The following is a 13,031-nucleotide window of genomic DNA, read 5'->3' on the forward strand; positions in this document are numbered from 1 at the left end:
CCAGAGTCGGTGGCGAGTGATTTCAGTGTTAATGACACCGCAGAGGGACACGGAGGAGTAAGATAAACATCAATTTATATCCACGATGGGCAGAAACAGAGACGGACCAGAGGCACAGGCAGATCGATAGAGACGGACATGGAGTGACAGATGGAAACAGCAACAGAGGTGAAAGAAAACTGCAGGACAGGCACAAACTTAAAGACGGACAGAGATCGATGGACGGCCACATAACCACGGCGTGTGATGGACTGAAACCCGCAGTTCAGCTGATCCTCCGAAGGCTGGACCCGTCCCAGCATGCACTGCTGCACACCGCTGCCGGCTGAGTCAACAGCATCAACAGCATCTACATGTTCATCTGTGCTTCACACATCTGGACGAGCACTGAGCTGAACTGAGGTGCGATTGTCCAGATGTTACAGGCAGAAACAGACTCGTACAGTACAGTCAACGCACCTGCACACACTGAGGGCAGAAACACACAGCAGACGAACCCAGACGCGCTCACTGACCTGTCCTGGTCGGCACTGCGGAAGCGGGGGAGGATCATGTGGCGGAAACTGCTGGTTCGGTCCAGTTTGGGCTGACTTTTAGCCCTCTTGATGGAGCCCTTCAACCTTCTACTGAGGAAACTCTGCAGCGAGTGGAGGAGGAGAGCAGCAACAAGGACGAACAGATGGAGAGGGAGGAGGCGCGTGCAGAGACGGCATGAGTCGGCAAAGATGAGAGGCGAGAGGATCGGTGGTCGGGGGGGAAATGGCGGCGAGGTTGGTGGCGGATGTGGAATCAGACAGAGACAGGAACAAATGAAACACATGACGCATGATGGGAGAGAGCACAAGGTCTGTTATGATTTATCATCCACAGGAACCATACACCTACTCATGTCCCATGCCACAGAGCGCTGCAGTGCCCTGACGGAGCCTGCGGTGGGCGCCGGTGGGCCACGCGGGCCCACAGCCGGCGCCTCGGCCCGTTCAGCGGCGCCGGGTCCTACGTGGGCTTCCTGTCGCAACCATCAACAATCAGGAGGCTTCACACAAAATGTTTGTTTAGAGGAAACCGGCGGAACGGCGCTTTGACGCGTCTCAGTACCAACGGATGAGATGCGTCAGAAGGAAGTGAACTGTTGGGAATTTACAGCAGAAAACATTTACATGTTACATTTTTGAATTACAAATATCGAGTTTGGCCTAAAAGCTAGAAACGGTTCAAATGTTTCTGAAGCTGCATTAGGCATTTAGTCCTTTCAGCCCCACCCTGAACACTCAGGACTATTATTTATATAGCTACAGCGTTATTCTGCTGGAGAGCGACTGACGGGAGATGACACATGGTCATCTGGCGTGAGTCAAGCAGCTTTGAAGCCTGTCCTGAGGATATGACTAAAGACTTGGCTCCATCTGCTGGTTCCCGGCTAATGGCCTCCATGACTAAATCTGATTTGATTAGCCGCCCCGCCTGACACTTCAGGATCAGAAAGCAAAACTATTCAGCACATACAAAGGGGACAGGCTGAATCTCAACGACCCTCGGTGGGCCGTTTTTGTACATTTTGCTGGACTTCGCTTCCTGTCGCCTTTGGGGTTCAAAGGGGGTCTCGGCTCGTGACGCTCAGCGTTAAAGCATCGGCAGCGAGTGAAGATTCTCCCCAGACCCGGGTGAAGGCGCTGCCCTGGGGTCAGAGGTCAAAGCACAGGCGCTTTGCATCATCGCTTATTTTTAGCAACTAGAAAACAACAATTATCTCACAATAATGCAATGGTAGGAAAATGCCTCCAATAATCATAAAACACAAAGGTTTCAATCAAGAATGTGAGGATTTTGTGGCTTTCGCATTGTAAAAGGGAGCGAAGCCGAGTTGTGTTATTTCCATCTACAGAGGCAGCGAATCATGGAACAACACAGACCACTGGTCTGAACAGGAATCTGCTTTAAGGCCTTTATGTGCACATGTGATGAACTACGACTGAGATGCCGTGAATAAAAATAAACACCATGTTTGTTTCATGTGCTGCTGCAAAGTAACGGCGACAGCACATTATTCCTGCCTTATCTCCTGGTGACATTAAGAATCCTAGCAGGTGCTCAGCGCATGTCAGTCCATTTACTGTGAGTCACATTCGGTTTACATCACATTATTCTCTGTTCATTATGTTGCTGCTTTCCAAGATCTTTAATAATGGTACTAAAGCAAGAATGAGGCTTTTATTCCTGTGACGTCAAACTCTATTACTCTTAAAACCGGATTATGTATTTTATTAGTGTATAAAAGGAAAAAGTTACAAACCATGAAATAATAACGAGAATAACAAGCTTTTTAAAAAGCATGTTTTAGTACGTCAACATTATTCATTTTGGCTTTTGATGTTGTGTTTTTTTCAGTTTTGCCTTTTTATCTCTGATCTTCTTTCTGCTCGGTTTGTCTTGTTTGTTTAATCTTGTCTGCTTGATGGATGTGTTTTTCTTCTGGGAAGATGCTCTTGTTCGTATACATTAGGTTTCTTTTTCTGTGCTTTAAGGTGACAGTGGTTATAAATAGCACTGCAGCGTGATTAAATCAATGCACATGAAACCTGCGTCGCCACAAAATACCTAAAATAAACAAAGCGCAGATTATTGTGTGGTGTTTGGCCACTCAAATATGTTTCAATTGATTTCCTCTTACTGGGGGATGAATGTGAACCAGTGGCAGAGAGACCATGCGAACACACTGGTGTGACTTCTGTTCTAGCTGTCAATCAAACACTTGGTTACACGAACATTTGTGGTGCATGTAAATGTAGCCAGCGTCTCTGCTTCGTTCATGTTTGTGTCACATACCTCGACTGGGGGCAGTGGTGCAATAATCATTCCTCCCGCCACTGGACTCGAACCGGCAGCCCTCCAGTCTCCGCCCCAGTATGAGAAAGGGGGGGAGGAGGAGAAGGCGGCAGGCGAGTGGGGCAGGGTGAAGGACAGGGAGGGGGAGAGGGGCAGCGAACGGGGCAGAGGGGGCGTGCGAGTCCCTCTCTTGGGGCCCTTTTGCTGCTGCCGGTGCTGCTGCTGCTGGCACAAGGCGAAGGAAGGGGGGACAGCCAGGGAGAGGGGGAAGGGGTGAGGTGGGGTGCCGCTGGCCCGGCGGCCACACGTGTGGGAGGGGCCCAGGGCGGGAGGAGGGAGGAGGGACAGCGAGAGGAACGGAGGCAGCGAGCGAGGCCGGGAACAGGGGAGGTTACTCACGGATTGTCGGAAGGGCTGAAGGGGGGCGGTGGGAGGGACCTCCATGCTGGGCTGCTTCCCAGTGGCTATGCTCTTCCTCCGAGCTCGGTGATCTGGACCAGGGGAAAAACAGCAGGCAAGACACTGTTAGGCACCAGCAAAAGGTAAACATCCAAATGAAAATGAGGACAGGACCTAAAAACTGCAGCTCTCAACGCGGGGAGAGCAGGAGGACGCGGGGAGAGAGAGACGGGGCCATTGTGGGAATAAATAGCCATGAGCGCGGTGTTATTCACAGTCTGGGTGAAGGCGTAAAAGAGACGAACGCTAGATAGAGGTCGAAGGTGAGCAGAGCAGAATAAAGCCACGCAGGGTCGCACCCATCAGCCGGCACCGGCGCTGCTCCTGCTGCTGCACAGAAACTCATCCCTGGCGGGGTGGAGGGGGTGGAGGGGGTGGGGGTGAAGCAAACGCTTAGAGTCTGTGCTGAAGTAGGAGGAGTGAGCAGCAAACAAACAAAGCACTCACTGGAAATTAAGTCGCATCCCTGATGTTTGAACGTATGCACAGACATCAGTGAGACTCCCCGTGCGTGTCCATTGTGTGCGTGTCCACTGTGTGCTTGTGCGTGTCCAGTGTGTGCGTGTGCATGTCCAGTATGTGCGTGTCCAGTGTGTGCGTGTCCACTGTGTGCGTGTGCAGTGTGTGTGTGTCCAGTGTGTGCGTGTGCATGTCCAGTGAGTGCGTGTCCACTGTGTGCGTGTGCAGTGTGTGTGTGTCCAGTGTGTGCGTGTCAAGTGTGTGCGTGTCCAGTGTGTGCGTGTGCATGTCCAGTGTGTGCGTGTCCAGTGTGTGCGTGTGCATGTCCACTGTGTGCGTGTGCAGTGTGTGCGTGTGCATGTCCAGTGAGTGCGTGTCCACTGTGTGCGTGTGCAGTGTGTGTGTGTCCAGTGTGTGCGTGTGTGTGTCCAGTGTGTGCGTGTGTGTGTCCAGTGTGTGCGTGTCCAGTGTGTGCGTATCAAGTGTGTGCGTGTTCAGTGTGTGCGTGTGCATGTCCAGTGTGTGCGTGTCCAGTGTGTGCGTGTGCATGTCCACTGTGTGCGTGTGCAGTGTGTGCGTGTGCATGTCCAGTGAGTGCGTGTCCACTGTGTGCGTGTGCAGTGTGTGTGTGTCCAGTGTGTGCGTGTGTGTGTCCAGTGTGTGTGTGTCCAGTTTGTGCGTGTCCAGTGTGTGCGTGTGCATGTCCAGTGTGTGCGTGTCCAGTGTGTGCGTGTGCATGTCCAGTGTGTGTGTGCATGTCCAGTGTGTGCATGTCCAGTGAGTGCGTGTCCACTGTGTGCGTGTGCAGTGTGTGTGTGTCCAGTGTGTGCGTGTGTGTGTCCAGTGTGTGTGTTCGATATAAAGCATCCTCCTCCAGTTCAGTTCTACGTCAGCACCGAGAGCCGTCGTCTCTGATTCACCTCATGCTAAACTGTGGTAAATGCAATATATGAGAGCCCACTGTGTGTGTGTGTGTGTGTGTGTGTGTGTGTGTGTGTGTGTGTGTGTGTGTGTGTGTGTGTGTGTGTGTGTGCGTGTGTGTGTATGTGTGTGTGTTTGTGTGTGTGTGTGTGTGTGTGTGTGTGTGGACAGAAACAGCCTGTTAATGAACACACTTCACAAGCCCAGTGTGTACGGAGCCAAACCACACAAAAAGAAGAGCTGCTCAGTGTGAGGCCATTGGCTTCGACTGCCTGGAGGAGGGCTAGCGGCGCGAGGCTACGTGATGCTAACCAAACTTGACCCCGTCCACCATCAAGTGATAACAATGTTAAAACTCCAGGATCCATCCAAGAACACCTGCATATGTTCAGTCGTACTCAGAGCATCAGCTGAGACGTTCATGTAGCACAATAAAGAGTTTAGGACAAATGAGCGCTCAGACGTGTATTACCTCCATCTACAGCTGATGTAAAAGCTGCTCTACATATCTGTTGCTCGCTCCTGATTCTAAACGCAGCCGCTTCATTTGTTTGCTCTTACTCCGTCTTGTCTCTAGTTTTCCATCGCGTCTCATGTTAACTATGAAGCTCTGCTCTCAGCCTCCTCTGCCACAGTCGCACTAATAACACACACAGACACACACCTCCTCTCTCCCACGCAGCTATTTTACATAATTCAAACAGTGCATTTATTCCTCTACCTCTCCTCAGCCCCTCGTCTCTCCTCTCTCATTTTCCTTCTCCTCTGCACCCTCTTCCTGTTTGTGCTGCCACCCTCTCGTTGCCTCCCTTTGTGTGGCAGCTACCGCCGATCGCTCCATTTTCTCCCTGCTTACCTTTCTCCGGGCTCCTCTCTTATCCTCGCCACCCCTCTCCTTCCGCTCTCTTTCATTTACCTGTCCGAGTGGCAATCTTTTCACTGTGAGCCTGCCCGTCTTTCTCTCTGCAATCCTAACATTTCTTTCCAGCCCACGCATGGACGGGAAACATGACCATGAAGGTGTTTGTCAAACGGACGAGACATCAAATTATGACTCTGTCTTCAGCCAAATCCTCAGCTTCAAACCGAGCAGATGGAACCCGACGAGTGGCGAAGGAGTAAATTAAATTGGAGGAAAGCAAGGATCTCGCCTGCAAAGGTGCTGACAACTCCCATGAGAGGGTGAAACTCTAATAAAAGGTGTCAAGCGTAGCTGTAACTATAAAAATCAATAAGTCGACATCTTAAATAGATGCAGGAGACGCACTGACAGCTACTGTATGATGCTAATTAACAGCTGTAATCGTGGCCGACCCATCATCCTATGGGGTGACTGGTGCGACAGACTGGCATCAGTGTTGGACTATGAAAACCACAGGCTGGGCCTTTAACCATAAAACAGACAGACGAGCGATGCTGAGGCTTAACGTGCTCAAATAAACTCTGGAGCTGTAGGAAATCACACGCGGAGGCTTTAAACCTGTCTTTGTAGCACGATGAAATATTAATTTAGAATTATTGTACTGGACCATGACCTGGAAGCACACGTTTCTTTTTTGAAAACCTGAATCTGAATAATTTCACACAAGATGATGATGAGCATAAACATGTAACGTGTTCATGGTTTATGCACCAACAAACTCACCAGGGGTGAAGATGTGTAACACACTGCACCTCATCACTGTAATTTGTAGTGAAAACGAAACACGACTCAGTGTTTTCTTGCTGTGTTCACGTTACATCTCAGAACTTGCTGAGCCGTGATCCTCTGCATCACGTAAGCGTGTAGTTTGTTAAGAGAAACTCTAAATGCCGTTTGACTGTCGAGCGTTTCCAGACTTTACCCGAGCAAACACACCATCTGCTCCTGCTTCTGTTTAACTACACGCACAAGTGTTGTCAAAATAAAGGATTCGCTTAGAAATCATAAGCACGACCAAAGAAAAAATCAACAACACTTCATCCTGAAAAACTACAAACATGACCATCAACATGATTCCTAATTATCATCGTTCACCAATTAAATACTTCACATACAAAGTGGTTTCCATGACAACAACATCAGTAAGGGTTTCTCTGTTATCCAACAAAGTCAACGTGTCCAGTGGTAGAACATAAGATTGTTGAGGACACAAGCAAAGCGATGACAGAATACATAGCGTGGACTCCATCTTGGACTTAATATTCACCTGGGGTACTTCACAGGCTCCATTATGTATCATTTGGTAAGTGTAGGGAGCTGAGAGACGTCTCAATTTGAAAAATGGCACTTTTCAACTTGAATACAGACCAAAATTACGACTCTTAACGGAATATGCCACACTTAAAATGCAGAGAGTGAAGGCAGGTGCAAAGACCCATTCAACCTTCTGATCGTCTGCCTTTATGCTCACAGCGATGTGAGGCTGAGTTGAGCTCCAGGTCCGGCGCCCCGCCAAATTAAAAGAGGTGGCACGGTCACACCTGCGTTTCAGCTTCAACTCACTGAAGCCTGGAAGAAAAAATAATCTTAAGAGGTCCATTTAAATCTACACTGTTTCTCACTCACTCTTTTTTGGTCACAACCCAGGCTCTGTGTTTTGTTGCCATGGGAACTCTTTTTTCCTGAAGTACCTAACATTTTAGTTCAAACATACTGTACTGTACAGCAAAGCTCAGAAGAGAGAAGGAGATTGGGCATTTGCGTCCACACACACACACACACACACACACACACACACACACACACACACACACACACACACACACACACACACACACACACACACACACACACACCTTAAGGGATATTAGGCAGATGCAAACACTTGATACTGTAGATCACAGTGAAGCATTTCAAAGCAGCATCAGTCCTGGAGTCACTGCTGATGACTGGCGTGATGTGCTAATGAGTTTGATTATGAACAGCTTTGAACAGGAAAGCGCAAAGACGTCTTGAGACCTGCTTTGATTCCATCGCTGTACCTATTTTAAAACGCTATTATGCAACTATTGTTTAAAGATGATGTAAAGGCCTGAAAAGGCCGACTTGGGAAAAAACGGCAGCCAGGCTGAGGCATCATTATGTCATGGGAGACTGTGATTCAGTCTGGCTGGGGTCATGCTGAAGGTACATGTGCTTGTCTCCTTTATTTAGCTGATTAATAATTCATCCTTGTGCTGGAAATGCTGCCCGTTGGTCCCTCTTACAACTACTGTGTTAAAATGCTTTCCCGACTTTTAGGAGGAGGAACCTTCCTCAGTGGATTAAAGCCACAGTCTAAGCCTCTGAAAAGGCTGCGGCCATAAGCACAGAGTATTTAGAGTTAGGCTAGAATTTATGAATCAGCTGGGGATGATACGACGCAAATGAAGGAACTGGACGCATCACCTGATGCAGCAAATGAAGCTCAAAGCTTTTCAGGCGTGTTCCTGTCGCTGACAGTGTTTTTCTAGTCTCTAAAGCAAAAATGCACCTGAGGTTTTTCTAAATGCACACACTTGGAAGGACGACATGCAGTCGGTACTGCAAAAAAAAAATCTATAAAAGGAAATTACTTAAACTACCTTTTTAATGACATACTTCAAATAATGAGCAGAAACTATTAAGAAATGCAGCATTTAAATCAATCTGGAGCGCAGATCTGACGTGTTGTGAGCAGTAGGTACAGTAAGTTTCTGAATTTCAGATGGAGCCACACAAGCTGCTTCGCTCCGCTTCCAGTATTTATGCCAAGCTGAACTAATGATGGCCCTGCTGCTGCAGACTAACTGCACAAACCCTCTTTAATGCTCGGCGTTAATGTAAATCGAATCAGAAATATGCACATAATAAGTGCAGGGCAGCAATTAATAACACGTTTAATTATCGATTGCTTCCTTTTTTTAATTAAATTGTCAGAAAATAAGAACAAATGATGGCATTAGAGTTTTAGAGCCCAAGGTGCTTCTTCAATTACTCGGTGGCCAACCGACAAATATTGTCACACAGAATGCAGCAGAGCAGCAGTGAACGTGTGAGAAACGGCAAATTACTAAGTGCTGTCATCTGTCAATTATTCTCCTGCCTCCTTTCACACCAGAACTAAAGCTCACGTACGCGCCGCAGCGTGCTAGCATGGCTGCCACGTGTGCCAGCCTTTAGCTCGCGCTCGCGCTCACATGTTCCTGCGCACGGCCGTGTGCTGGGCAACATGTGAGACGCTGCTCCCGTTCATTCTGAATGTAAATCTGATGTCAAGCTGAAAGCTGGAGAGGGAACGTGTGGGTGGCAATCGCTTCCAGCTTAGACCCTCTGAGAGAGAGACAGAGTTAAAAGAGTGGGAGGAAGGGATGTAGACACACATGAGTAAGAGGTTGGTCGAAAAAAAAAAGGAACACGCTGTATGTGTGGGGGCGGGCGAGTGTTCGTGTAGGAGGAGGAGGGACAGAGCAAAAGACAGGATGACAGAGAGACAGAGGTGGCGAGAGGAGGGGAGGGAGGATGGAGAAAAGCATCTGGGGCAGCAGTAAACAGGAGGGAGGATGAGGAAGGAGCCGCACTGAGGAAGGGGGAGGTGGAGGCAGAGAGATGGAGGCTGGAGAGGGAGTGGGTGTCTTAATAGCGCCCGAACGCTCTGGGCTTTTTGTATGTTAGCTTTTGTTATGATGGAAAGCTGCTCGGCTCCGTGTTTGCGTTTGATCCATGAACTGTGACTACAGACGGGGCTGACGCCGCCATCTTTACAGTGCAACGCAGCGGCCGCATGTGGCTTTTACATAAGTGAGCGTGGACCTGAGCGGCGGGAGGTCCGGGACGCATGGAGGACAGGTTGCAGCTCTGCAGCCGCTCATCTTTGGACCTCGACCTCTGCACCAAAGTCCGCTCTGGTTTCACAACCAAGTAAAAGTCCGGTCCACAAACATGCTGCAAATGATGCATGGAACCTCTGCCTTTTTATTTGAACGGAAGCATGTAAAATAGAATGAATCATCATTATCTACAGCAGAATGCCTTAAAAGCTCAAATGAAGCCACAGTGACTGAGGTCTAATAAACTCAGGTCTCTCAGAACTGTGTCCCTGAAGAAGCTTTCCACGGTGTAAAACATGACTTCCTGCTTGTTACTGATTTCTGCCAGTCAGCCGGTGCTGTCAAATGTACAGTAGGAGTGTGATGTGGGTGTTCATCAGAGGGGCATCTGTTGGTTTCTGTCCAGGAAACATCAATAAACATCCTATTGACAGTAGAAAGCAAGCGTTTCTGCCTGTCTGGTTAATATTCTACTATGATTCCACTAATACAACAAACACAACGCTTCTGTTTTCTAGACACTTCCGTCCTGCTTCACATCACACAAAGCCGGTTGCCTTCATCTGAATGTACAACCGAGCGTCACCCAGAAACATGAAGTCAGAGGCGTGGAACAGAGGAAGACGAACAAGTCTCATCTCTTCAGTCTTAATTTCTTAAGTGTGTTAAATAGTTAATAGCAGCTTCACCTCATTGGTTTCAGGCCTCCTGTACCTGTAGACGTGAACAAGCTCACGGACTGGAACCATATTCAGAAAGAACTCAAACTGTCTCTGTTGTACAACTGTTACTCAACAGCTAAAAGTCCGAAACCCAAAACTGAAATGTGCAGGAAGTGACTGGGCCTTCAAAGACGACACAGTAAGTGAGAGCCACAGAAATAATGACAGAGTTAGAAAGAAGCCAACAGGCAGATCATGAAACACTCTGACTGCTGATCACAAGTTCCTCCTCTCTACATGAAGCAAATGAGCCAAGTTGGCCGTCGACCACGTTTCTGGACAGTCCTTTGTATTGTCAAAGCCGACGTGCCTGGAATAATTAGCCACCGGCCTGTGGAAAGGAGCAGGTCTGCTGCTTCTGCTGCTTCTTGCTGCATTTGCTGCTGCTCCTAATCCAGTGCTGTCGCAGGTAAAAGCTCACGTTCGGTTGCAGTCAGGCAACAGAGTCGTTTGTACGGCAGGTTAAGAGAAATGAGCAGCGGCTTGAAGTTGTGAGCGGGAGCTGTCGATCACCCGCCTGCTCTGCTCTCAGCGCGGCGGGGGGTGGCGGGTGAGGAGCGGGTGAGGAGCGGGTGAGGAGCGGGTGAGGAGCGGGCGAGGAGCGGGCGAGGAGCGGGCGAGCGCCGCCTCCCGCCCTCTGCAGCTTCAACGCAGGGAAATCAAACGGGCTCATTCCAGATGCCGCTCGCGTTTGTCGCTCGGATCCGACCCGTTGGGCCGGTGCTGCTCGGTGCACTTTGTTTGTTACACCTGCGCTTTTCCCTCACGCTGCAACACAACAGGACACAACGCCGGCGGATCCTGAGCCGAACAGCGTCCTCTCCGAGCTGCTCAAACCTTAAAGTGCCACCGGGTGGAATTTACTGCATCTTTAGCTTTTACACATAATGTAGAGTTGTTTAACACGCAAACACTGACCACAGGTCCAGTGTAAAAGAAGCAACATAAATAGGCCGTCTGTGCATTTTACAGAGCAAGTGAAGGAGCAGCAGGGGGGAGGTGAGAATGTGATGTCACTGCACAGCGATGGGATGGACTGGTCACAATCAGGTGAAATGATGAGGTTTTCAGAAGACGAACAAGGAAACACGTCCTACCAAAGTCAGGTGGGGCTCGTTGTGCTTCAAGACAGCGTGTCTCTGTGCCTCCGGCCTGTGTGGCCCCACAGTGAGCTGACGTCGGCTGAGATCACAGGTCCCAGCATTCACTGGCCGTATTCCACTGAGTCAAACTGCAGCAGCTTCGTGGTTCGAGTTACGTTCCATCGAGCGCTGGCGCTCGTTCTGAACAGATCCTCCAAAAAACACACAGTGATATCGACGTCTATGAACAACGGAGCCCGTCGGTGCGTCTGCAAACAAGTGTCATCACACGGGAGTGTTTGTCGTACTGTCTGACAGGCAGCTGACCGTCCCCTGGTGGGTTCTAAGGCCGTGTTCAAGTCCCAGACAGAAGAGTATTGCTCAAATAGGCAGCGCGAAAATCAGCCTAGAAAAAAAAGGGAGGAACCAAGACGACTTCAACTGGAGCAAAGCCAGTGGAATCGATCACACTACAAGGGACCAGCACAGCAAAACACTTCTATGATGCAAGGAATCAATTCATAACCGTAAATATTTCATATACAAATAGATATATGAATAAATGATCAAAGGTTCGTCTCCACTAACAAGGCACCTGGAAACAGGGCTCCTCCAAGGCAGGATATATCCAAGAGTATTGTAAACAGCTATAGTGATCTTATAATAAAGTACAATACGAAACCAATATCACAGAAAACTAGGAAGCCTCTACTCATAGATTCTATTCTACAGAATGGCCTCGTTAAAAGTGCAGTGTGGCGTCCAGCTACTGCTGAGCACCACAGACGACTACGGCCCCCCACGGAGAGACCCGAGGATATGAGCACGATTCTCTGAGGATCGACTGCAAAACACGGCAAAGAGAACAACCGCGACTGTACAGAGTTAACTGGTGCAAGTGGTGTAAGACGTCCTTCCACACGAATTCACAAGTGCAGGACTTTAGTTCTCCAAAGTGCTGAATTCACTCTTGATGCAACCCAGAAGTGTCACGTTGAAACGAGCACCGGGTGGCAGTTATTAAGTAGGCCACAGTTTGTTATCCTGCATCCTCACACTAATTAGTGACAGAGAGGCAACGCTCCCACCGCCAGCCGAGCGCCGCGGCTTCACACCGCGGCACCGCTCGCCTCCCCCCCGCCTCCCCCCGGCGGCAGCAGCCCGCTCGTGGAGCGCCGGCAGCGGCGGCTGGTCGGCGGCGGGCAGCCCGCCTCAGAGCCTCCCCTCCCCGCCTCCTGCTGGCCCCTCTCCCCGGCGCCCTCCGCCCCGACCCCGCGCTCGCAATCCCGGTGATCGACGGAAGATCCGCTGAGGCCAATTTCTCTCATCTTTCACGGGAATGTTTGTGGGAGGGTTTCCTTAGTGGGCGTCCGCCTGGTGCACGTCAGACGTCCACTGGGCCGGACTGGAGGTAACGGCGTCCTGCGGGGACTCAGCGCAGCGGCGGCGAAGGGCTGCAACTAAAATCCAGGTGACGTGCGCACGCGGACAGGGGAAAACGGCGCGTGTGAGCGTGCACCCGTGCGCGCACGTGCGTGTCCGTGCCCATGTGTGCGTGATGGAGCGGCGCGGCGCGTAATGGATCCGCCTCTCCGTGCGCGCCGCGCTCCGCCGCGCTCCCTCCCTCCCGACGCGGCTGCTCGGACGGGGCAGAGCAGCACGAATCACACCGGAGGCATCGTTTCCAGCGCAGGCGAGGCTGAAGGGAGCCGGCGGAGAGGCCGAGGAACAGAGTAGTGAAGTAGAGAAGTGAACCGGCAGCCGACAGGCGAGTAGTGCCTTCAAAAAAACA

General features: G+C 50.2%; 1 protein-coding gene across 11 annotated transcripts in view; it reads right to left on the reverse strand.

Moving 5' to 3' along the window:
- The window catches only part of syngap1b (synaptic Ras GTPase activating protein 1b), an 80,653-nt gene that overhangs the window by 28,254 nt on the left and 39,368 nt on the right, over positions 1–13,031 (reverse strand). For 10 of the 11 annotated variants that reach the window (XM_055503309.1, XM_055503308.1, XM_055503312.1 and 7 more), the window contains 2 exons: positions 3,226–3,317; positions 516–637 (listed from right to left, as the gene is read on the reverse strand). In XM_055503309.1, coding sequence (XP_055359284.1) covers positions 516–637; positions 3,226–3,317 — 214 coding nt within the window. Of the gene's footprint in view, positions 1–515; positions 638–3,225; positions 3,318–11,254; positions 12,393–13,031 lie in introns of those variants that run through there. The other variant, XM_055503314.1, reaches the window with a different exon arrangement.

Source organism: Betta splendens, chromosome 16, assembly GCF_900634795.4.
Source record: "Betta splendens chromosome 16, fBetSpl5.4, whole genome shotgun sequence".
NCBI classification, from domain to species: domain Eukaryota; kingdom Metazoa; phylum Chordata; class Actinopteri; order Anabantiformes; family Osphronemidae; genus Betta; species Betta splendens.